Consider the following 26788-nt stretch of genomic DNA (forward strand, 5'->3'; position numbering starts at 1 on the left):
CTGTTTTAACAACTGAGGAAATATTGAGACTGTCAGCGGTTTATTTCTGGTGTTCCTCCAGCTTTGTCTCTTTAACCTTTCTTCCAACAAGCTAGAAATTGCATATCATGGGGTCTGACTGGGAAGAAAAGCTCATTTCTACCTATGTAAAGACACTAAGCATATGTTGAATTTATTGGCCAACTGGTATTGTCCTCAAGGCAGCTTCACCAATCAAGTAACTCAAGAGCAAAACAAAAATGAGCTATGCAGGGGAAAAATGTGTTTTCCTAATTAACATCAGCATTTATGGGAAATTTGGCAAATGCTGAGATGCAATAAGGGGAAATATGAATTGTAGACAATGGCTGTCCTCCAAAATGTCTTATTGGGAACTGCTTTTATTTAGAAAATGATAATGTTTAATGAATGTGAACATGCTCATCATTTATAATGGAAATCTCCTTGTTTCTATCTCTGAAATGTCAGTCTAGCTTCTGTGTAGCCATCCATTTACTCCGTTATTTTCTGCTTTGGTAAGTCACATGTAGTGAACTGCATTAGTTATTAGTTGGCAGATGACAGAAGATTGTATTCTGTGCTCAGTGTGGTATCTTGTCTTACTGTGTGGGCTCCTGAAAATATTTTGAATAGCTCAAAGGTTGCTACAAGCAAACACAGACATGATTTCAGACCAGATTCCAGAGCAGAGTGTCTCTGGCACCAAAAAGGAGAGGGTAGCCAAAATGTCGCATTGAGGGAACTGTGCCACATTGGAACTGCTGGATCTGTGTCACCCTTTGGCTGTGATCATACAAGTCCTGCTGCCATCAGCTGTCTGCAGCTACTGCCACCGAGTATGTGGAGAAGTAACAAGAGGAAAGTACTCCTGTGGTTTAAGGGAAATGACAGAGTATAAGCAGCTGGCTATGAAGTATTTGAGTAGATTCCTTACATCATGTGTGGTGCTTGGATGGGAGGCTGAGCAAGTGCAGATTTGCACTCTGTGTGCATCTGCTCTGGATTGACAAGTCTTTTCTGGCAATGCCAAGATACAGAGAGCAGCTTCTGACACTTGTACTGAAAAAGTCCTTAGACAAAGATGTTCCCACTGATTATTAAGCCCTTGCTAAACAAGGGGCTCTGATTTGTGGTCCCTGTTGGATTTAGCTACAGCATCCAAAGAGGTTACAGCCCCTGCAGCTGGCTGAGAGCTCTGGGTGCTAATCTCCATCAGCTACAGAAAATCCAACAGGGACTGTGAATCACTGTCCTCACACCTAGCCTTTCCTCAATTCTGACCCAGCCTGTCTTCTGGCCTTATCTGCTATGGCTTTGCTTTTATCAAGTCTTTAGACTGAAGTCAATATTCTTGTCATAGCCATTGCTATAGTTAACCTCTTGTGGTTTTCTTTGCTTCTGCCTGGCTGCATCAAAAAGGGGTATCCAAAGCTGGGTTGAGATGGTAGCAAGGCCTCAGAAGCAACTTTTACACACTTAGGTTCCCATGTCTCCTCTTTCTGTTTTTTCTGAATTCTGGCAATTCCTTTTGTGTATGCCTGGGTGTGTTCACTTACAATGGGTTGCTTTACCTGCAGTTGGATTGGAAGCAAATCCTTAGGGGAGCAGAGCAGGAAAAGCAGCACAATAGGCTTGATAAAAAGCACTCTGATAAGCACTCAGATGTAACTTCCAGGTCAGTAACTGCAGAGCTCATCTGTCAGCTCTTACTTTGGGTGCGAAGCCAGTTCTGCAGTGGTGTATTTGCAGATTCCCAACAGAAATACCCTTGGGTGCTCAGCCCTGTGGGTACCATGGTTGGGTACATGACATACATCTAGAAGAAACACTTGTAAAGCTGATGGGTTGTGTTGTGCCATCCAAGTCAGAAGCTTGGGTTGTCAGCAGAAAGGGGTGGACTCAGAAGAACACCATTTCACTAAGAAAAGTTTGCGCTGGCACGAGGATGCCACCAACTTTTTAGAAACCAATTACTTCGGAAAATGCCAGCCCTTTCTCTTTCACTTCAGGTGCTTTATAACAGGCTCCTCTAGCTAGGCTGAGCGGAGACCTGGACCTTCTGACATTTCTTTGACAGCGTTCCTAGACATCGATGCCATATTCTTCACTTCAAATCTTTCCTCAGCCTACCTTTACACAGGTGCTTACAATCCCAGCTTACTGAAATGTGGCTGGGCAGATGACAAGCTGCCACTGTGCATAGTGAAGACAAATGCTATTTGCAGCAGAGCTGAACCACGTTCCTTTTTGCCTGTTGTATCCTCATCCCATCTTCTGTGACAGTCATCAGATCAGGAGCTATCTGGAGCAATCAGAGTCCAGCATAGTGTGTTTCTTAACAAGGACATTTGTGCTCTATACGCTATCGGTGCTGGACTGTAGGGACAAATAATAGTGGGACAGTCTGTGGGGTGAGATGCTTCCCACACAGATACAGTCATATAAGATCTGTGCCTCAAATGACAGCGGTGTGGCTTGTTGCATACTAGGTGCAATCTAATTCATTTAGGTATTTCCAGATCAGCCTAATGGTCTGGAGACCCATTTGTAATGAGAAAAGCAATTTGTCCTTCCACCCAAAGTGATTCTTCCACAAAGGTGGCAAATGGGCTTTTTATCTCAGGGCAGTAAGAGCAATTCTTGATAGGGTTATGTGTCAGCTTTTAGTATTAAGTGGTATTTGAAGGTTTGGGAACCAGTGATAAAGTTTAGCTTAGAAAGTACGGTACATGGAAATAAAGGAGTGGCCTACACACATGCCTGGAGTTCTTAAATTTTGTTTATCTAAGACCTGAGCCATCTGAAACACTGACTGGGATGGAGCAGCTAGCTTCCTTATGCTTTCCCTTTAGAGTCCAGTTCCAAAATATCCTTGCTGAATTCCCCACAAAAGGGACTTGCAAACAGGATTTCAAACTCAAATTATTTCCTGTGGATCAGGCAGATTTTTTTTTTTTTTAACATGGACTTGTCAGAATCTTTTTAAGTTGTAAACTATTTATCCTAAGGTGTGCTTGAAAAGGCGGAGGACATCCATCCTGTACACCCCTGGGTAGCGACTGTTCCCTGACAACAAAAAAAGCCCTAGTCCTACTGTGGTGTCTTCCTGCAAAGAAAGTAGAAGAAATCCCTTCTTACAACAGAGGGGGTGGCCAAATGTGGCACCATGAATTTGGGGTAACCACCCCTAGACAGAAAACTCCACTTTTAAGAATTTACTTAAAGAAATGACCCTTGCTGCCCATTCCCCACTGACAGAGTGCAGAAAAAGATTTGTATTCTCTGAAGAATGTTGAATCCTCCTGAGAATAATTTTCTTTGCAGAAAATCCCTTTGGGAGAAAAAAAATGTTTTACATAGTGCTCCAGACGTGTTCATGGCTACAGTGAGAATCCAAACCCACTGTTATTTCACATTGCATAGTTGTGGGGGAGACGCATGGGACTCAGAATGTGGTAACACATGCCTTGAAAAACTAGAGAATTTTTGCTGAATAACAAATTAATGCGCTGCTTCCAAAACTTTCCAGCTCATATTATTCTTGTTATATAGGCCAGATTTTCATAAAGCAGATCTGAAGTCTGTGTGCACAGGTATGCACATACTGTGTTGGTTTATGGACTGAGATATTTATGCAAATACTAATTAGAAAAAGCCTTTGCCAATGCCAATTGGACATTTCAGGTAGTTTTGCACAGGGAAGATGTGTTTTGACTAAAACTGGATGCCTCTCTCCATACTCCATCCCTAAAATAGAAATGATTTTTTTTTTTCCAAGAAAATCTTTAGTATTATTTAATTAGCACTTCTTTCTCCTCTTCTCCCCTCCCTCATTCTCTCAGGCTACTGGCACAACTTGGGAAAACAAAAGTTAAATAACCTCCCTCCACCCAAACCCATTCCAACACTATATTGAAGGAGAAAAATCAACCCTAACATAAAGCTTTATAATTCCAATGTGACATTTTGAAGCAGTTTTGACCAACTGGTCTAAATGCATCTGCCCATGACAACTTTAGGAAGATTGCTGCAATGTTTTGTCTGTGTATCTTAAGCCTCCCTATTTTTGAAACAGATTTAGCAATCCAATTGGTATCAGTTTTCAGAGTTGCTCCAGTCTTGCATTATTAAATTGCCCCTGCACCTTTATCAGGTGAAAGAGCATTTTTAAAGATAATTTGAGTAGAAGTACTGCAACAGCAAGTATTTGCATGCTAAAGGAATTATAGAAATGAAATACAACATGAGATTGGAGTTGGCTATTTGCCCTGAGGATTTTAAGTGGATCTGCTGATTGAATGGTAGGGTCTGTAAGCTTTGAGTTATTTTGCACTGACATGATCTATAGTTTAAATGCTTGGGTAAGGAATTCAGAGAACCGTGAGATGTGGAATTTTGTATATGGTAATACTGTGAAACTAGATGTGAACATGATGTGTGCTGTGTTTCAGTGGGTAACACACAATAAAATAACGTACGTGTTTAACCTATTTTATATGTTTAAATGAACTTGGCTTAATTGTGAGTTCCCAAACCCTTCAACAGTAAGTAGTGCCATAGTTCAACAATGTGTACCTGGCTGTATGGGATCTATGTGTTGTTACAGATAAATGAAAGGTTACACCAAGACATTCAAAGTGAATTTTTTTTTGGTGTACAGTTTTGAAACACATTAACCAGTCCTCATTTAGAGGAAAAACAGCCAGTAGCTGGAAAACTTACTGGCACCCAGATCCATGTCTTTCATGGAAGACTGTATTGATCTGAACCTGTCACTTTAAAGAGAGGGACTGCTTGTATTTTCCTCTTTGACTGGAACACAGGATTTCAAGAGGCTGTGTATCCATCTTGAAAATCTGAGGTACCTTGTAATAATTTATCTCTGGAATAGTTCAACTTGTCCTAAGTAGTATTTATAAAGGTTAAGGAATAATAATAGCTAAAGGAAAAGGCCCTGAAAAAAGCCACAGGCGAGTAGATTTTTAAATGCTTCTGACCTAAGATTCAGTAAATGTTTAAATTAGATGTTTTGATATTGGCATCTGTGAGACTAGGGTTTGCACTGAATACCACAATATTTGGGCAGAGAACTGATATTTACCCTGAATTCTTACAACTGGTTGCTCTTACCTTTTCACTTTTCCTTCCTTTTTTCTGTTTGTTACTCTTCTCTCCATCCACAGCCAGTTTGAGATTCTCCAGTTTCTGTTGCATCAATTCATCAACCTATTCAGACAAACACAGTTGAATCTTTCTAAGTCTTCTGTTCTGCCACCACACCTCAGACAAATGTTCAGCTAAACAAGTGTTAAAGAACAGATAGTAGGGACTCTGGAAGGAGGTAAGGTCTATGCCAGGGCCAGTTCTTACAGCTGTAGAGAAATATACACAGGCAATGCACATTATTATGGTCCTCTTACTATTGTAAGCACACCTGCACTCTGATCTCTTCCTCCACTTCTTCTCGTTTCTCTTCTTTGATCAGCTCTGGGTCATGATCCTGGAGAAAATCCCATCCCTCGTCTCTGTTCTGCCAAACGGCTATTATCCAAAAGAAAGAAAAAGGGGAAAAAAGTTACAGAAGCCATTGGTTTCTTCAACTGCTGCTGGAGGCAAAAAATAGGTAGTTGTAGGCAGCTTTTATTAAATTATTAGCCATATGAAAGTAACAGACTCTAGGGACCCTTACCAAGTTCAGAGCCCTGTTGTGTTAGGATCTGTAAATCTTGAGGTTAACTTTTTTTTTTTTTTTTTGCCTTGGGCTGTAAATTGGTATCAGATTTCAGGAGGATAATGGGATATGGAGGTTGTCACTTTCTGGTTGTAAAGCTGAATGCCTGGAGTGTTGTTCGTCTTCAAGAGCAGGTAGTACAGTATCGGCCAAACCATATCGTGGCTCGATGTCGGCATTCTTTTCCTTTCTGCTTAACCACATCATGCTTAAGTCTTTACCATGAAGAAGTCACAAAGATGACTCCTGTCCTGAGGAGTGTGCTCTCTATGCATGTCTCTTGGCTGGCGTAACAGGCTTGGGCACTAAAGGAAGGTGTTTAATTTAAACCAGGAAATTTTCCTTGTTCTCTCCTGCTCAGCTACCTAACGCTACGTTAAAGCTGCTGCAACCTTGCAAGTTAGCCTTTGCAGTAATTCATATGAGGCTGAAATATGGGCCAGGAGTGCTGGAATATGCATAAAAGCCTGCACAGAGAACATGTAAATGGGAGTGTGAGGGGACAGTGAGTCTGACAGAGCAATAACCTGCATCCAACCCACAAGTGATGTACGGCCACACAGAGTTTTAACTCTGTCTGGGGAGTTTTAAGCTTGATGCAGTAATTGAGAGGCAGTTGAAGTCTTTTCCAAAAAGAGACAAGGCCCACCTGATACAGCACCTTTATTTCTTAGTGTTGTGCAGAGGGTAAGTAATAAGGAGATGAAACTCCAGGAAGAAAGCAAGCTTGTGCAAACTGATAATCAAAAAAACCCTCTGTTTATGATAAAGTAGCTAATGATCCTGAGGTGCAGCTCTTCATTTTTGTTGACGTAAACTGCTATTTGCTCTTTAGAAAGAAAACTAAATGAAGTCTGGCAAGCTCGGTGCATATCTGAATTCTCCACTATTAGCAAAAGGTACTTATTTTTTTTAACAGAAACACCTCTCTCCTTTCTGCATTTTTGGAGCTAATTTAAAGGAGGACAATTAATATCTTTCACTTACTTGCATTTTTAAGCCCTGATAGTATCTTTATAAATGACAGCTAATCTCCAGCAGTATGTGCTAACTCAATTTCCAGATGACTTAAAATGACAGCTTTTTACTTTAAGACATAGGCTCCTTTATGAATCTGTTTTGTACAGGGTACTCCTTTCTGTACCCACTGCTATTTCTAAGGCACTATAAAGTCAGGAAGGTTTTCACAGTACCCACAGGAGATCGTTCAAGTTTTAGTCCAGTTAATATAATACTGGCTGCTATTTCCATCCCCTACGAATTTTAAGAGTCCAATTAGGTGCAGAGTATTTGTGGCTTTACACATAGGGAATAGTTTTTGCAGGTGAATAGTCTTAATTTCATAACTGAAAATGGTAGAGATGGAGAAGGACAGTGGATTTTTTGGTAATGAGGAAAGAAACTCAAAGGTATAGACACTAATTTCTTTAAAATACTTGTGGGTCATTAGATGGCATGACAGATGTCACGTAGTATTTCAAGAGGGAAAGCTGATTTGCCCTAGTTAAAAGGTACCTCCTCCAGGGTTACCAGCCTGGAATTTCAGCCTTGGGGAAAGGGGATATTACATGGGAATTATATGAATTTTAAAGCATTTTCCTCACCGGGTCAACAGGTTGCAAGTGCTATGTTTTCACAGGAGTACTAGGTTTTAGATATTTATTTTTCCATAGAGTGATCCATAAATTTTAATTCTGTTTTTTTTTTCATAATTGTTTATTGTCATTTTGTAAATTGATTAGTGGTTAATATCCACTGCAGGCAAACCAGTGACAGTCCCCACAGCTTAGGCAGCTGCCTCTGAAAACTTGCCAGGTAATATCAGAGTGCTATATTAGCCACTAGGTTAAAGGTCCCTAATTTTGGAAAAGACATCAATAACTCATAGGTGTTAGATGCTATGTTGTTCTTTTATAGATCAACAAAATCTTTCAAAGTTATTTTTAAAGTAAGGTCAGGAGGCTAAGGATGATGTGTTTTCACTGGCTGGTCAAAAGAGCCTCGTATTTTGTTACAGACAGGGTCATCCAGCTACAGTAGCTATTTTTGCGCGTGCGTGTTTACAGTGCAATTTATATCACCTCTTCTAAAATAGTTCATACTTATCTTTGGATTATTATATACGCATACCTCTCCAGCTCAGGACTCAAAAGACAGCTCAGTCCACTAACATGACTAACATCACCATCTCAGCAGTATTAGTTTTCACTCTGCAGACTAGTAGGTAGTTCAAATATCCCTGAATTTCAGAGAACAGCTTGTGACTAATAATTGAAATATATTTATTGGAAGCCTGAAGCTTTTCTTAAAATTACTATTTTCAACCTCCTGGCAAAAGGATTTGAATCTTTTGATGCCTGGTTAAAAATACACAGTGTCACCACACCTTAAAAGTTTGGGCCATGGGGTATTTGGGTTGAACTCAAATATCCTCTGCAACACCAAACAAGTCAAATATCAACTGGCCATCTGTATAACAGGGGAAATAGCACCTTGCTGCCTCACAGCACAGGGCATTGCAAAAATAAAACCCAGGAAGACAGAGGTAATGATTCAGACTGCTTACATTTGCTCTACAGAAACTCGTGCTATTCCAGTGTAAAAGTAGATGTTACACAAAAACTGGCTGTTTCCAACAACAGTATATAAAATAAGTGGTTTAGATAGGGCTTGGCAAAGGTAGTTAGCAACTAGCAAAACAGCCAAATACAGTTCTAGAAGAATAAAAGTCTTCATGAATTCCAGTGAAGTTTAGGTTGTAGTTGTAGCTTGGTAGATGGGGGAAAAAATTGAGGTGGAAAAATCTGTAACTGAAAAGCAACCAGTTTCAGGGGATGGGAAGACTTTCTTAATTGTAAGTGCTGGGGGTGGTGGTGGTGTGTGACAAAACAAAAGTGTTTGTTATTTGGTCAGCTATCATTCAGATCAACTTTACACACTCATAAGGGTCTTTAAATGATTCTATTGTAGGCATCTGATATAAACCTTTCTTAATCAAGCTCCCTTACTTCAATGATGTTTTTGAGATTTTTGCACTAATAAACTTGAACTTCTGTGCGAATTGTGACAGTAACTGAGCTATTTCTACATAAGAATAGAAAAAGTTCCCAGTGTAGAAAGACCACATTCAAAACTCTTTTTTTTTTTTTTTTTTTTTTCCCCCTAAACAATTCTGCTACTGAAATGAAAGCAGGCTAAAATTAAATATACAAGAAACTGCTTGCACTGTTCTGGTCAGAAGTTGTTTTAGATTTGATTCTGGATGCCTTGAAAAAAGGAACCTTATGCATGGCCAGCTTAAAATAAAATTATTCTGAATACCCACCAGGTAGTATTGTGATAAAGAGTGTCCTGCAATAAAAAGCACTAAATGATTGTGAATGAGGCAGGGGACTGTGCTGCACGGAGGAATTAACAGCTGTTTACTAAAAATAAATGTGGTGTCGAATAGACTTGGTTTACTAGGTGGGGGAAAAAAAAAAAAAAAAACCAAACCAAAACAAACAAACTGAAGTTTAACTACGCAGCTATAGACTCTTACTGTGCGTAAGACAGAACTGCAGCTATTCTTTTAAGTTTGCAAGAGAGCTGCTTCTACTCTGAGGATTTCTGGTTGTGTTCTGTGCAGAAAATGGTTCCTTCTTATGTGCCTTTAGAGCTAGGGGAGTAGCTGTCAGCTCTGGTGGGATGGGCTGGAGATGAGCATCAGTGTTTAACTCGGAATGCCAGGCTGGAGTCTTTATCTACCGCAAAAGGATGCTGCCTGTGCCTGACCTATCTGAGCACATTATTGTAGTGTACCTGCCAGTGCATAATGGGGAGATGGAGGCACTCACACTGACTGGCTTTAGGCATCCAATTCAGGTGCCTGAATAGGAACAGAGGCTCCACAGACAGTTAATAGGCTGCTGAGTTGCCCTTGGGAGGCCTTGTGAGATATACAGGAACACAACACCCCCAGTTCAGCACTCATCTTCATGCAAAAAGTAAGCATGAGTAACCCCAAAATGTTATATACTCGCAGAGCTCAAAGCAGGTATCTTGTTAGAAATGGCAGTACTGGTGTTCAGATACAGTTTGGGTGACAAATGTGTTCCCCATCCTCTCATAACCCCCCTGACTTGTCATTAGATGAGACAGTTATGAAATCTGGGGGTCTCTATTCCTATTAAACTAACCTATTGACTTCTGTGGTGTTTTTATTCCTAACACTGGTATCCACTGCCACGTGGGGAAGCACTGTTTAAAGCCCCTGTGTAAGGTTACAGCCAAACATTTTCTGCAACATGGAGAAGAGTTATTTGCACAAATACAAGGAGTCTGTGAATTTGCAGTTCAGCATTGTATTGAAGCCTGTTTGACTGCAAAGCCTCAGCAGGGGATCTAAGAGGGACTGTGGGAGCACTGGAAAGCACAGCTACTGTATCACCTACTCATTAGCAGAGTGCTGGATGAGCATATTGCCAAGTCTATGTAGCAATGCAAAATCCTACTGCCCTCTTTTTGCTCCTTTGCAACAGGCAGGGCCTCTACACTGCTCCTTCGTTGCTCTTGGGACTTGCTGGATGGGAAACACTGGTCTTGCTATTGCTGGTTTTGGGTTGCAAAGTGCCGTTTTGTCCTGAGTGCATAGAAAAGCACAAGTAAAGTTCTTGGCCAGTTAAGGAAAGAAGCATAGATGAATTTAATCCTTATCTAAAACTCCTGCTGACTTCAATGGGGTTCTGATGTAGCATTCAAGAGTAGAGTCCGGGACGAACTCCTCTTTAGCCATAAAATTGCCTTATGATTTATAATGTGTAAGAAAATCCTAACTGTTAGAAGTCAGAGGTCAGGCAAAACTGTACTGATGTATACTTAGCAAGTAAGTTGTATGCTTCTTTCTCTTTGGCCAGCCCAAATCAGGCAGAAAAACTGATGCAAGTAATTTGTCAACAGGAGGGAATAATGGACGTTTTTCATACGAGGCATTTTAGTAAGCCACTAACTCTGTAGAGTGGGGAGCAGAAAGTAAATTTTTAATAATTGTTTGAGAATAGAATCTGCATGAAATATAGCAAAAATAACCCCTGAAATCTTTGATGAGGCACACTTTTGCAACCAAGGACTTCAGTTTGGCTTGTCACCTTTCGAGTCATATTGTGCTGTTCACTTATAGTTCACGGGGCAGGTGATCCTTTCCATTTTAGACAAGTGCGTGACTTCTGTGCTCACTTCCAGGCCCAGCACAAGTCATTGCTAACGCACTTGTGTATCTAAGGCGCACACTGAAGACAAATGTTTAAGAGACAGACAAAAGCATCAAGTGTAGAGGAGAGGATAGAAAAGATATGGAAAAAAGCAAGATGTCCTTTTGTGAAAACTATTTTTTAAATTTGAAAAACCCTACTTTTGGATGCTTTCTCAAAGTGAAAAACCAGCCAGTTTCCTAGCTATTAGAGTTAAGTTGCACACACTTTGAATGAAGCAAGTATATTCATAGCCCAGTGGTATTTCTCATGCCCTTGATGGAAAAGATGATCCTCCTATCAAAACATGTAATAAAAAAGAATTCGATTAGCTGTAGACTGTGTAGGTGAATGAATCCATGGACACTTTCCATGAATGAGAGGAAGACAGGATAAAGGAACATGAAAATATTGATGCTGAGGCCTGACCTACAGTATAGTGCTTTTGAATTATTTGCTATTCAGATGTCATTTTTGTTGCCCCAAGAAAGCCCCTGTGTGTACATCAAAGCACTCTGGATCTAGTTTGGCCACATTCACTCATATAGAAATGTACCCTCCTGTATGATTATTTTCATGATTTTGAAAGACTTCTAAGAAGACTTGAGGTACTGAGAGACTGCCTTCCTAAATACCATTTTTATCTAATGTCCTCCTTTCTATAATGTTCCATAGTTTGGGCAGCTGCACTGTTTGACCTTATAGGAATGACATTCAGATTAAGCTGAATTAGAAGAACATTCCAGCTGTAATTGTTATCTTTTTCTACTGACCTTTGTATTGACTGTTTCCTTCCTCCATTATTGAAAGGAAATTACTGGGAGCCATTTTCCAGCCCTCCTCTTCTTCCTAGATTGGGGGGGGTGTGCGTGAAAAGAAAAATCAGAATATTAATATGTAGAAACTTTGTAAAAAATGAAATTGAAGAATTTTTCAAAAAAATGAAAAAATGCAATTTTAATTGGATTTTTAAAGATTTGCTTTAATTTGAGGAATAAGACGCTGTTGTCTCATCAATGAAAATCTTCCTAGCAGGCTATAAGGAAGTTTTATCCCTTGAGTGAAGAGAGGGGGTGTCTGTTCATCTGTTGACCTATTGAGGTCACAAGAATTAAACTTAGGCTTATTTGAACATGTAATATAGGTAGGAGACTTACAACATGTAAATGGAATTGCCTTGCTATTTTTTCAGTTACTCTTATTGTAGGGCTGCTCCCTCCCCCTGAAAAGGAATTCCCAAATTGTGGGTAATTCAAAACTGTTGAAACCTCATTTTAATCTGTAATCAGAAAGAAAAATAGTGATCTTGGTGTATCTTGCAAAACAAAATATTTTGTTTCAACTTTATCAAAACATTTTGATGTTTTCTTGTCTAAAGTAAATGACATTGACGTGTTCCCAAAATAGTTTAATTTAATTGAACCAGTATTTCCGACAGAAAAGCTTGTCAGAAAATTATGAAAGCTTCTTCACGTTGTACCAGTCATAAGCCCTCAAAATGTTATAAGGTAATAATTATTAGTGGGAAATTAAATCACTGTTTGGGGAGGAAGTGAATGTGGATTTATGCAAGAAAACACAAGTTTTATCAGGGTTTGCTAACCAATGTACAGTCTGTAACCCACTGGTTATGAGTAAGATATAAAGTGCAGGTTCTGCAATAACTAAAACAAAACAAAACCCTAAATATGCCTCTGTAATTAGGTGCCATTGCATACCTGCTATCAGCAGATACAGTTGTGGCCAGGTCATATGAATTATTAAATATCTGTTTTTAATTAAAGTGTTATTACTGTAATTAAAGTTTGGGCCCAGAAGGACATGCAAAACCTAAACACATTTATCCCTTCTACCCTAAGCTCTGTAGATACATTTGAAAGAGATTCAGGAGTTTCTTGATTAAACATCACAAACTGTTTGAGCAAAGTATAAGCAACAGTTTGAGGATTTGAGACCCAGAGCTCAAATTCCCAGTTACTCTAATGTATTCTCAATTTTTGCAGGGAGTGGCATTTTGAGATTCATCCTTGGCTCTTTTGCAGTGGGCAGAATACATTCCTTTTAACATTCTCCCATGACATTTTATAGAAAATTATTAAATCATGATGTTCTAAGAGGAAATACTGATAATTGCTAACTATTTTAAAAAAAGCAAAAAAACCCCACCCCACCCCAGAACAGCCTAAAAATGGGCTATTCATTTTTTGCCTCTTAATAGCATAGGACACATTAATGTTTCTTTTATTGTAACAAATAAGCCAATAAATCATTTTAATTACTACCTTCAATGATTTTATACACTGATCTAAATAATATTGTTGTGTCAGTTTCATTGATTTTAATCAAAACCACCGTGAGTCTAAAGGACAGCTGCAGAATGCTGTTCTGTGTTCCCTGTTGCCTCTATTAACAGTGTAAGAGTCAATGTAATATAAAGAACTTCTTTTCCTTTGAAGTCAGTTGATGTATTTTTCTATGTTCAGTTGATTGATTTCATGCTTGTTCTGTGTTAAGTGTGCTAAGGCACCTTGAACCAACAGTATACGTTTCCATCTAAGCAGAGATATGGAAATAACAGTTTGAATATACTTCTGAAGCTTTCCAAAGCCTAGCCCACACTAGGTGATTCCCATTCAACAGCAGAGAAAATTTTGAATTGACTCCATTGTGCACTTTTGCTATGGAGATTTTGCTAATGGGTTTCACTAAGGACAAAATGTGTCTACTGTTAAACATTCTTGGGAAATCTAGGGATGCACAGCCTTGCTCATGTTTGGTGAGACAGACAGGTTGCATTGGTGAGACAGACAGGTTGCAGCATGTTATTGGGCAAAGCAGTCCAGACTGGTCTAACGTGTTCTGCTATTGAAAAGAGGGATCATACGGTGCTGAAGGTTTTTTTTTTTTTCTTAGGTGCCTAATGGGAAATCAAATCAGCACCTTAGAGAAAAAAACCCCCAAAGTTACTTTGATATCAAATATGCCTTTTTAAAGATTGCTATCAGGCTTTACAGAAATATTTAAATTTCCTTCTGGGATCAAACTCTTGTTTTCTTTAAGAACTGAAGTCAGGAGCAGGGCTTTTTTCTGCATGCCTCACTATGACTGATAGCCTATACTGATTTTAATAAGAGTCCTGCTGTTAGAACTTCTCCAAATACTTCACAACTGGTCTTAGATACTATTTTTTTCCTCTGTCAGTATTATAACCTTGGAGAGAATGTTCTCTTTGTTCTTTCTCAATGAAGCATAGAGAACCTGATATAATGGCTCAGAATTTTACTTGACAGGACTTGTGATGGCTGAGGAGATGAGAACAACATCAAGTTATAAAGCCCCAAAGCTCTATATTGGTATTTCACCCCATTTCAAAACAACCTTGCGGAGGCTGTGAGGGGATTGAGATTAATTTTTGGTATTGTTGGTTCTTATCTAGTGAAATGTGCAAAAAAACCAAGGAATCAAATTTATCCTATGGAAGTCAGGTTTTTAAGCAGATGAGTGAGTTGCTATCCAGTTTCATCAGTTTGGGTTGGATTTAGCATTTTCAGCTTGCCTGAACATTAATGTCCCACTTTGACTTAGACTGAAGTGTCTGGAACAGCCCTTTCCATTGCCTGTGTGAGACCAGAGGCATCACAGGCGTTTGTTCTGGGCCAGCTGAGTTGGGAAGGAGTGAGGACAAGGGCAAAGCCAATAGAGGACACCCTCGTGAATGCTCCCCAAAGGAACTGGTCCGTCTGAGATGCTACAGGGTTCTATAACTGTGAATGACAATGGTCTTTAAAGTCTCTAATTTCAAAAGCTTTTCTAAGCTATTGCCTTTGTACATGTACTTTTATCTGATCTTTCCCATCGAGTTCTGCAGTGTATATGCTGATTTAAGGGGTTACACCATGAAGTGGTCCCATAGAGCTGAACACGGCACTGGTACAAGTCACCAGAAGTCTTACGAACAACAAAACATCTTGGTATCAGTATTATTTGGCTTAGGTCTGCAGGCATTACATTTTCTCCTCTGTTGCTCCCCCAGGTTGGCTCTGCTCTGCCACTAAGATACAATGAGGTGGTACCAGTAATCACCTTCCGTTGCTTGCAGCATTGTGCCTTCACTAATGCTGTGATACTGCACCCTATGATAGTGTCACCCTGATGGCAAACAACTGCCTGAAGAAAAACTTTAAAAATGTCCTGTTTGCACAGGAGCAGCCACTACCCTTCCTAGTTGGTGACGCAAGATCAGGCTTAAAGAGCCTGGAAAACACATTTATGTACGCTGCACCTTCAGCCTGCTGTGCATCTTCATTTACAAAGGGGGAAAACAAAACAAAACAAAACAAAAAACCGCAAACTGTTTTGTACGACCCAAATAGCATCTTTGCTGGTCAAAACCACCAAGTTACAAGTTAACACTTAGATATCTACTTCCCAACTAGACAGAGTGATGCTTCCTAAGTTCATGTAGTTTAGGTTCCTGGCTAGCTGTTATGAGAGCTTTGGCCAGATTAATGGATGTTGTCCAAGAAAAGCATCTTTTTTGTTATATGGTTCTTCTAGGGTTAGGACTTAAAATTAATTTGTGTAAAACTTGCAGTGAAGAGTAAGCTTTGCCCCAGAAAATCACCCTTCTCCTCCACATACTTGGTGAGAGATTAATGACCCTTATTAAAAAAAATATATATCGTTTCAACTTTGTTTATACGATAAAGTAAACGAGAAACAAAAGTTGCTGCTTCAGCAAAAGCCTACAATTTTTGTTGCATAGTTTGCTTTTGAAGATGTCCTCTGGTCACTGCACTGTTTCACAGGTGTTTTCCTCAGTGAAGTTGGTCCTGAAAGAATTTGGAAGAATATTTTCTGTGAAACCAGACCCTAGTATATCAAAGATTTCAGGGAGTATATCATACATTAAGTGGTGTCCACTGTGACTTGAAGCAAAAAAGAGTTCATACCCTAAGAATGTGGACTGAAAATGCATGAGTGCTATTTACTGGCTTACAGAATATTGCCTTGCAGGACAAAAGACACAGCTGGGCTATAGGGGAACTAGAAGCTCTGATCTGACTGAGACTAAGGTTCTCGTTTCCTAGTTCTTGTGTGATAGGGTGGCAGTAGCTAACTTCTCTGGACCCAACACTAAAAGTGGAAATGCTTGGCTAGGAAGCTGGGCACCATTTTGTTATCTGCACAAGAAAAAGCAACAGTGCTGTGAACGCATGCACGCACGCTGTCTTGGCAACAATGTCAAAGCCATAAAGTGTATTTTTCCCTTCATCTACGTCTCTGGCAGTCTGCACCTACATCAGTTCTTCCTACTGAGCTGAGTCATGGCCATGCAAATGGCCATTACTAAAATATGAGAGGTAAAATTCAGTTGCTAAGAATCATCAAGGTGATTGAAAGGCTGAGAGGGACTGGCCTCAGCCAGTTTCTCTGTCTTCTGAACCCAAGCTTGAAGCCTTGGTGACCAGTCTAAAGTAAATTAATAGCCTCTGCCCACACATGGCTGAATAGGCTGGTCTTTGGCTCTGTTTTCATAAACTAACTATTTTTACTGTAGGAAAATTTACTTTCTTTCCAGTTTTCTGTGGTTTTTTTCCTTTCATTTTTTCCTTCCCTTCTTCTTTTTTCCCCTTTTGGGCTTTTTTCTGCAAAGCCATCTCCTTTTTGGCAGCCAGTTCTGCAGCAACCTGAAAGAGATGGAAAGGAATGTGAGGAGCTGATCAAATATTTTTATGTGCGAGGTGTGTTAGACATGTGCTGTAAGAGTTATGAACCAGTGTGTATTTTTCCTCTCTCGCTTTCAGCTTTCCAATATTGGGGAAACATGATATCCAATACACGTTGCTTGGTAGCCCTCTATGAATTCCAGAGTGGCTGGCCATTACAGAGGAGTCCTTTTAATTTATGCTGAGGGCACTCCCACCTGCAAACTTTAGCATAGGTGCTGACTATCCCAATATATCATTGGGAAAGAGGCGATTTCTATGTCCCAAACCACGAGGGCTTTTATGGAGTAAGACCAATTCCTGAAACCACCCAGAAGCACAATATCCTAATGACATATAACTTAAAGTTCCCTCTGGACTTGGACTCAGATTATGAATTTGTCTTAGCGTTTCTAAGGCAGATTGATTTTACAGAGATGGATTTTGAGAGATTGCCCTGAGGCATGTCTAATTTCAATATGTGGCTAAAGACTGAAATTGTTCTAGTGAGAGATTGGATGGAGATAGTGTGACAAACTCTGACGGATATACACGGATAGCCCAGCATCTTTATCCCTGCAAGCTAGTAGCAGCTGATAGCTTGGTACAGCTACATCATTTTCCATAACTTTAGTTCCTGGCCATTTACACTTTCTTATCTGAAAAACGCGAAGGGTGAAATTTGCTGCTTCCAGTGTTCTCTTGTTCCCAGGCGCCTTTCATTGTGCTCTTTTCCAAGATCGTTTACTGATGAGTGTAAATCTGAAAATCTGTGGTCATTGAAGTTTATTAATGGACCATTAATATTGGCAGTACCATAAAAGAGTAGAAAATAAAAAATTTTCAATTGTAAGACGTTTCGTGTTACAGTAAAAATATTTGTTTTCTGAAGAATGCTTTTTAATGCATTGAAGATTGGACAGTGGAAGGGGAATGACTAAAAGGGCTATACTTTGCAGCCAGTGAAATTTCATTAGTGGATTTCCCCAAGCATTTCAGTATCTTACATTTAATTAAATATGGTAATTTAAACCCCAAGCACCGTTCAGTCATATCTTGCGGTGATAAGCAGTGAAGCATTTCATTCCCTGGGATAGATTAACAGATTGACTAGAGTTCAAAATAGGTTTTTAGTGTCCCAGCAGGCCTGTGGTATCCAAAACCAACAGAGCTACTCAAAGTGTATCCTTCACTGTAGCACTAGTACCCTGCCAGAAATCCAACCTTGCCACCTCTACCTCCGTCCTCTGCTTTGATTGCCTACCAAAGGGTAACCATAACCTTTTCCAGCATCTCAGGGGTGGGTTATCCAGCAGAATACCTATAAGCACACATGTGATTGACAAAAAGTTTTAATTTTAAGCAGTGTTTTTGAGTTCTATTGGTGATATTTTAAGCATATCCAGACTCTGATTGGAATTATTTACTTTCATGTTTTTATACAGATGAATGATACTGAAAGGGGTTATATAGAGTTTCTGTTCTTATGAACTTGCTATAATGGGGCTGAATTGTTGAACTGTCCTTATCCTTCTGTCTTTCCTTCATCAGTTTTGTAAGCTGGCAGGAAAAAAAAGTTTGTTTCCTATTTTCAGAACTGCGGTATGAGCTATGGTGCTAAGTCTTGAACTAACTGCTCATATAGGGGACAGAGAAAAATGGTGCTTGCAGTTAGCACCGAGTGAAATGTACAGTAACACAAGAAGCCAAGCCTAGAAACATGCACACTGACTGCAGGCACAGGTTGTGTACATCCAAATAACACCTGTACAGTCTCTCTCCTGGATGCCTTGGCAACATACATGTAGTCTGAGATGCCAAGTAGTTTGGGTAAAATGCTCCAAAGCCATGCAGCTGGCGATGCCATCAGCACGCGGAGCCTGACTTTTCTGAAGCAACTCTGCTTCCCAAAAGAGAATGACAGAGCAAATATAATTTTTCCTTTTCTGTGTCAGATGCACCTTCACCTCTATACTCCTTCAGTGCAGCTTCTCCAGCTCTGCTTTCACCTCTGCTCTAAGCAGCTCCATAATTGCAGAGGACTGGAAGCTGGGGTGAAGCTGGCTGTGTATCTAACCTTGAATGGTTTGTACTCTTCTATACAGAATAATTTTCCCTCCAGCTACAAGAAGATGCCTGAAAAACGTGACAAAAGAAGAAGAAAGAAAGGGAAGGGGAAGCAAAGGTTAGTTTGAGATACTAAGCAATTCACCCACATTATAATCCATTTTTTTCCCCCTGGAGAAAACTTTATAGTGGAAATAAAAGCAGATGTCTTCCTAAATTATTTTAGACTGCCCTTTTCTTTGCTATGTTGCCTCCTTTTGAAATGATGCTAAAAGCACTTAGAAAACTCTAAATATTGGGGAAGAGAATATGCATCAGTAAGAACAGATGAATTTTAGACTCCTTTTTTTCTAGTCTTGCTGTAGGACTCCTGTCATGCTAGTGATGACTCTTCTCCAGTAACGTTTTCTTCTGAGGCTGAAAAGACATTTTCCTGTGAACTGATATCCCACAAAAGTCAAATTGACTTTTCTATTCATACATCAGTTCAAGTGTGTTTCCAAACTCTTGCAATGCAAATCCCCTTTTTTGGGAAAGAGAGAGGCACCAAAACAGAGTGCAACCTATGAATGGAAATGCTTGATATTGGTTTATGAGCCAAGTATATGAAAACTCCCAGCTGCCAGTAGGACTCATCTATGTTCTATGTTCCTCAGCCATAGAAAGCTTGGTGTTGGCTCAGGCAAGCTGATACTTGAGGTAAATGTTCTTCCTTAAGAATAAGCCCATCCCTCATCCCCGAAAAGAAGACCTTACTTGAGCTTCTTGTCTTTATTAGTGTTGTGGGCATAAATGAAACGCAGGGATGAAGTGAGTTTGGGAATTCTGCATCTCTAGCTGCAGCAGGTGAAGGACAGCCTCAGAGCCTTGTAATTCTGGCTCTAAAACCATTTTGAACAGAAACATTTTATACGTGCATAGCCTAGCATTCCTGGAGAGAAAATGTACTGAGTATTAACTCTACAGGAAGACACTACTTTGAAATCTAAGACAAAAGTTTCTTCGTGAAAACAGGTCTGTTTGAGATGGGAAGAGATGCCATCCCTGTGTCCCAGAGTAGTGTGCCAAACATCAGACTGCCCATTTGCATCACTTGTATGTAACATGCGGTATGCTGTAAATGTGCTTACCCCTATCCTGCCCCCCTAGCTTGAGGACATTTAATTACAACTCTTTTATAGGCTGATTATTTCTGTAAGGTGATGTTATTTTTTTGTCAGTTGGAGGAGATGTTATTTTCATCATGGTAGGCCTGGGACTCTGTCCCATCGAGCTAGCTGAGGGCCAGTGTTCTGGATTCGTTCCCTCCCATAGGCAAACCCATTTGTGTAGCCTTTAATAAGGTAGTGTTCTCCTGGCAAGGCATTTCTGGGCATTGTTTACTTTTGGGTGTGCACTTGCAAGCAAAGCTTAAGCTGTTAAAAACAATCCCAGTGATCTGTTTCTTGCAGGAATGAATTCAAAATGTTGAGTAGGATTTCATAGCTTCATGGGGTCTTGCAAAATCTTACAGTTGGCTTTAATAGTCATGCATTTCAGTCCATGATTGATAAATGCTCTAGTCTTTTTTTCCATCTGGCAGATGTCACCCAAATGGAGTTTAACTCACCGGTTAAACTTACTCTTGTCTTCGTTTTCTGGCAAACACTTCAAAACATTAGTCTCCACTGAATGAGTTTATGAAAAATCTGTTAGCATTCCTTGGTGTAGGTTTTTTAGGGAAGGTGGGTGGTAGAGGTGAAAAGGGGTTGTTGATACTGCCTGGCTTTAGGCATACAACCTAGACTACTGACTTCAGCCAACAGAGATCATGTTCATAGGCAGTGGAGAGCCGCTGGACCAGGAGTGTACCTGCTGAATGGCTTCATTGCAGTGAATCGTTGTCTGGAGTTGAATACATCTGCCCGTTGTGAGCTTAACAGAGACTGAGTACTGTATCTGTCCTCCGCATGATTAACTTGAAATAATCAGAATAGTTTAAGGCTTTGAGGTTCCCAGCTCCAGCTGATGGCACTGTCTGTTTAGCACTTGTGAAAATCCAGCTTGATAATTTCTAAAAGGGGCATCCAGAATAGTGTGGAACAGAGGAAATAAAGGTGAGCATAACTGTAGGCATCTACTTCTATTACTGAAAAATACAGTTGGCATATTTGCTGTCAAGATAAAAGCATATTTGCAAATGTGTGAATATTGCAGTACTCGATTGCATTTTACTGTCCCTACCTGGGAAATAGTCAGGGATATTAATTAAATATTATCTAACTACTGGGGATCTCTTGCACTGCCATCCACAATCAAACTGATTACTGGGATTCATGGGGATCTTTAGCTGTCGGTAATAATGAATACTAATTAGCAGCATAGTATTGCACAGAGTGCCAAGCGAGGATGAGGAGCATATGCTTGCACAGCAGCTAACATACTTTTTCTCACCCCTTCTCTAGATGCTGCTGGATCAGATACTGTAATTGCAGTAATGTGGAAATTACTTTGTCCTCCATGCAGCAATTGAATGTACAACCAAAATCTTGGTAAATAAGTATCTTTTTTTTTTCTGAAAAGTTATTTAATATTGGAAATGAGGGGGAGTTGGGAGAGGGGAAGTGTGTCTGCTAAATGGCAACTCTCTTGGCTTATTTTCATGGTGATGAGACTTAATGAACTACAGGAAGAGATTATAATTTTGTTGGCAGCAGTATGAGGGCGAAGCTAAAAATTGTCACATCTGATGATTATCTTCGGAGCAAAAAATAAAAAACCATTAGGGACAGACATCTGGAACAGATGCAGGGAGATTATACTGATGTCTCAGAATCTTAAATTTCTCTCGAAAAGTATGTAAAATAGAGAAAAGCTTCTTTTCAGTCAAGAGACGGTACATATTTTTCTGACTAAACCACCAAGTACTTTGCATCGGGATCTCTTTGGCATATCTTTTTGAAAGGTATTTGTAGAATGTCATGAAAGCAGTTTGTGCAGAAGGCCAGCTACATTACAAAGTCAAGTAAGGTCAGAGTTGTCAAGGGATAAAGAAATATAGAATGTATAATAATGCAGCAATGGTTCGTGAAGTGATTAATTTGTATTTTATTTTCCCCAAAGTGTCTTTACCTAAGTCTTATAAAATGCTTGCTTTTTAAATACAGTTCAGTCCTGATTTTTCATGGAGTTTAACTTGGAAGTAACCAACCCATTCACAGAAGCTAATATATACAAGAGGTGAAATCTTGTCTTCCCTGAAGTCAAGGACAAAACTCTCATTAACTTCAATGGGGCCAGGATTTCATTTACTATGTTGCCCAGTAGACCAGTGTGGAACAAAACCAGTTGCCTTAGGGATTTTTAATATACGGCTGACTCAGTTGAACAAAAAATGTTTTACTTGTCTGACATTCAGCTAAAATCATGAACGTACTGAACTTTTTTTTGCCAGCTGCATTCTGGATATGTTAAGGTTATGTGACATTCTGCTCTTGGTTGTGCTGGCTAAAAAGGGAGAAAAAACGGGCCCCAAAATCTTTGAAAATCAGATAATTGCTAGTGAAAATTTGCTGGGAAAATAGTTGCATTTTTTTCTTCCAAGTATTTTTCTTTTATGCAGGAAAAAACAGGTAGTAAAACAATCTCTCTAAACTTTTGGCTTCTTTTATCTTTTTTATGCAAAGAGAAAGCAGATGCCCAGGAAAGACAGCAAAATAGCTGAAGGTGGGAATTCAAAGCTGGGTGTAGGACAGGAAGAATATATTTCTCCAGAATCTAGTACCATATCCAGTGTTGCTCAGTATAACTTCTTGTAGCGTTTTCTTTCTGAATTGTCTTTATCCTTGTTGGTAGTAGGTCTAATTAGCCTAAAGTCCCCTGAAGCCTTCTCCAGCAATAAGCTGTACTTGCTGGGTGGCTCCTCTGCTGCTCAGAGCAGCCAACAAAGCCTTCTTGACTCTGGCATGTGTTTCTACTTTAGAAGCTGAAAACTTAACTGATGGGTCTCCTTCACTCTGTCTGGGACTGAACAAGAGTGGCTTAGATACAGAGGCCAGTGGGGTTGACCTTAGCATACTCTGAACTTGCCTAAAACCAAGAGTATGCCCTGAGTTCAGTTTTAGTGAGGCACAGAGAGCTGTTTTGTAGCTGTTTTCTTGCATATTTTTGTAAGCAAAGTAACTAATGGTTAGAGTATTGTGCTTTAAGCTGGGCTAGTCTGCCTTTATATCCCCTCAAGCCACGCAGATGCTGTTAGCATGCTCCAGGCTTTTTCCTATGATTCCAGGAAGGACTGAATCCAAAATACTGTTTTACCATACCTGTGTTAGATCATCAGTTGCAGGCAGCTAATGAACACAACAGTCTGTCTCAACAAGGGAGCTTTAAGGACCACAGAGGTCAGTTTTTGACAGTTTAGTTTTCCTAGCCTGCTAGTAGCCACCACGCCTGGTTCACTCAGGGGCCAAATTGCTCCTGTGTGCAGGGCTTCCTGTTTATAATTTCCCTCACCAGACTCATCATCCTGCTCAGATCGTTGTGGAGGGTGGAACTGGCTCCGAGTGCCAACCATCTGCCTTCACTGCTCCAACTGGCCTTCGTCACTTTCTCTATGTGACACCCAGATGATCAGAGGAAGACATTATCAGCAACTTCTATTAGTCAGAGAAGTCAGAGGGATTTTACCAGGAAAAGGATCTGAGTTCACTATAAGAATACATAAGATGAACTAAGATACTTCTTTCACTTGAATGTGCCCCTTGTTCAAGCTTGCTTAATGGATCCTTGGCAGTAAAACAAGGCTTAGGCCTGCCTGCATAAGAAACTCTTCTCTGTTTAAACTAAACTAATTATTGCTAGACTGTGCTGATACTGAATGCAAACACACTGGAACCAGTTTTAGCCTCTGGGGTAGCTTTGGATGCCTATTTTAAACTAAGGCTCTTTAAACTGTTTAATATATATTTCTACTAGTAGCTAGTACTGGTCTAACTACATGGATTTTGAAACAGGAGAGCAACTCTTTGTAGCTGAGCTCTTTCCTCTTAGCTCCCTCAGACATTTATCTATGTGTAACTTGCATGCCTGAGCACCTTCCGCCATGACTAAGTAGCTGCACGTCCTGAAAAGGAATAAATTTTGGTAGTGAGTTTTGTGGTTTACCTTGGAAGAAAACAATCCTTTCACTTGCAGGAAAAAGGTTCTTAACAATGAGGTTCCTGGAGTGCTAGAGGCCATTGTTATGAAAAATTACAGACATGTTTTGTGGAGATTCCTTCCCCCAATCCCGTTAACCTTTTGCATTAGTGAAGTGACAGTACCTGCTCGGGAGTTTTTTGAGAAAGAATAGCCATTGAACCTCCTGCCTCTTCAGTAGGATAGTCAGGAAACTTGCCTATGATATGCCTGTGTGAGAAACAAAAGATGGAAAAGGAATTAAAATCCATAATTTTTCATTTGGTTGACAAAGATGTTAGATGGTGGGAAGCATACCCTCCCTCACCTCCTATTCCAAAAATAGAGTGCTGCACTCCCTCCTATGACAGTGGCTTCTTGTCCAGTAAATTCATTAAAACAGTTACTAACCCGTGTCTCTTGTCCTGTGGCCCACGAAACATTCAAAGTTCTCAGGGAATTTCTTAGGGCTGCATATCACTTCACAGCTGAGAGACTTAGCTTAAAGTGTTTATATTTATAATTCTGCTCTCTGCTTTCAATATCTAGCTTTTAAAAAAAATTTCATTTTATTTAAATCAGTTTTTGATCTACAAATTCCAGATTGTATTTTTTTGTGAGGATCTCACCCTTAAAAATTTCCAATGTACTTGCACAATGAGGTGGTGAAGGAAGCTGGGGAGGGGGCAATGAGGGGCTTTGTAGTAAGGTTCCATGGATGGCATGGATAACATATGTTGCTTCCAGACCTTTCAGAAAGAGATTAGAAGATATAAATAATAATTACAATCTAAAGGCGATTTATATTGATAAGAATGTTTCACTTCTTTCACTTTTGTAGCTTTTTGGATTGTATCAGTAAGACTTTCTGTTTGTTTGGCAATATCAGGAAGATTTTCTGTTCCAAAGAAAATTCTGACACTTCAGAAAAATCCTTGTGCTACTATCAGACAGAATGGTAACGTTTCCTCTAAATGAAATGAAATTTCCCTTGAGAAGAAAATAGCTCAGAAAGGTCAATGTGATTCATAAAAATGGCTTTCATTTTTTTTAAAACAACTGGTACCTTAAGGGACTTTCCTAGTCTACTGTTAAGCAGTAGACTCAATTTTAAACTGAGAATCTTGGAACAGAGCATCAGTTATGTTTCTATAGTACTATGTGTACAGTTTGGATCCCTAACTAGTTTTAATGTAATACAAATTACAAAAGACTAAACAAACATTTGTCTGTGATTGTAAGCTCTGATTTGCATGTTCAACAATTACTAGTTCTATATTCAAACAGATGCAAAACTTTTGTCACTGCATTCACAGAAACCAGTTTGCATGAACAAAGGGACGTCATTGTTAGTCTATTGTTTTTAAAAAATCTAGTAAGAATGGGATTTTGGCCTCAAAAACCTGCATAATCTGTTTATTTAATGTTAGATCATGTTTCATTTTTTACAAACAGACAGAAAATAGCTCAGTTTTATGTTAAATGCAATCTTGTTTTAAATGCTGCTACAAGTCTGGCTTACAGCAACAAATTTCTCAAAATCTGATGTTAAGGCTGTTGCTACTTTACTAATGCCAGCTGGGAGGAAGGAAAGGCAATATGTGGTGCCTGTGAAGAATCAGTCTGGAGTCTACCACCCACTGAATGTGGTATCAGTGCCAGCTTTCAATATTTATTAGTGTTACATTTGGTATTTGTATTAACTTTTCACTTTTAAATCATTTACAGCTCTTAGAGATGGAATTATTTACCCTTTGGATATGATGATGAGTGTATATCTGAGTGCTGTAGAAATTCTATCAAATTCTCAAATTTGGAAGTGGATTCCAGTTTGTTTACAATTTGTATTTTGTGTGATTCTTTTGCTCACAGCTGGTGCAGCTGTCTGGGATGACATGGATCGTCTCATCTTTTTGTAGCAGCTACAGTGAGTGCTTCTGTTGAAAAATAATTTAAGGTGAAGAGAAGGTAATGCCAATCTTTTCACACAAGTGGAAGAAGTGTTAGCCATTTACTAACCAGTCAGCTGTCTGGGGACTGGGTCTTTGGTTGAGGGCAATGCAAAATATAAGTTCCCATGCTCATCAGTGACCTGAGAGCAGACAGCTACCACACGTTTCAGTTGTGCTAATTCTTCAGGGACATCTGTTTTTTCTGGACTTTCTGTGTACTGTCGTTTAGCATATCAATCACTGTCCAATGGCCAGGGAGCAGTATTCTTAAGTCTCATTTCCCTATCTGACCTCTTGTGGGTTTTCCTCTTTCTCTTCTAGGTTTAAATGACTACGACTTCAATCTTGTAATGCCTGGAAAGCATGCACATGCATGACCCTTATAGACAAATTCCTCTCTTTATGAAACCCTCTGAGTTCAGAGGTTAAACCAGGGATTCATTTGGCCTGTAAATCTGCACAGAAAAATGCAGTCATTGATCTTCCTGGTCAAAAGTCCACTTTAAATGTAATGAATCTCAATTTTCATTCTCCGTTCACTTTTTGGCAGCATTCTACTCCAAACAATCACAATGGGTTGTCTCATGCATTTGTCATAAGATGCTAATTTGAATTGAACTGGACCTAAACTATTTTATATAAACTTGTTTTACAGTTGTTGATAATGACAAAACATCAGCATAAAATGAGCAGCCAGCATGCACTCCACAAACAGCCAAGGATATTCCTATATCTTTGTTCCATCAGATAATCTATGTGTCATCTATGGCTCAAGAGGGTCCCACCAGGCATGTCCCATGTTGAACAGTGAACAGCTCCTGAATTAGGAGGAACCTTCCAAACATGCAGAATGATTTTGAGCTTGCTTTACAATAATAATTGTTCAAATAATTTTAAACTGCTCTCCCCTTTAGAAACTTCCTAGAAACAATGAAGTATTTATGATTA

At 39.6% G+C, this 26788-nt stretch overlaps 1 protein-coding gene across 1 annotated transcript in view; it reads right to left on the reverse strand.

Annotated features, from left to right (window-relative positions):
* The window catches only part of DRC11 (dynein regulatory complex subunit 11), a gene marked incomplete at both ends in the record, with an annotated part of 125301 nt that overhangs the window by 33066 nt on the left and 65447 nt on the right, over positions 1 to 26788 (reverse strand). Inside the window, 5 exons of the mRNA XM_082311434.1 lie at positions 5131 to 5226; positions 5435 to 5541; positions 11733 to 11808; positions 16530 to 16649; positions 24035 to 24119. Of these exons, the coding sequence (XP_082167560.1) occupies positions 5131 to 5226; positions 5435 to 5541; positions 11733 to 11808; positions 16530 to 16649; positions 24035 to 24119 (484 nt within the window). The remainder of the gene's footprint in view (positions 1 to 5130; positions 5227 to 5434; positions 5542 to 11732; positions 11809 to 16529; positions 16650 to 24034; positions 24120 to 26788) is intronic.

This window comes from Platalea leucorodia (genome assembly GCF_965183815.1).
Source record: "Platalea leucorodia genome assembly, chromosome: 5".
In the NCBI taxonomy this organism is placed as follows: domain Eukaryota; kingdom Metazoa; phylum Chordata; class Aves; order Pelecaniformes; family Threskiornithidae; genus Platalea; species Platalea leucorodia.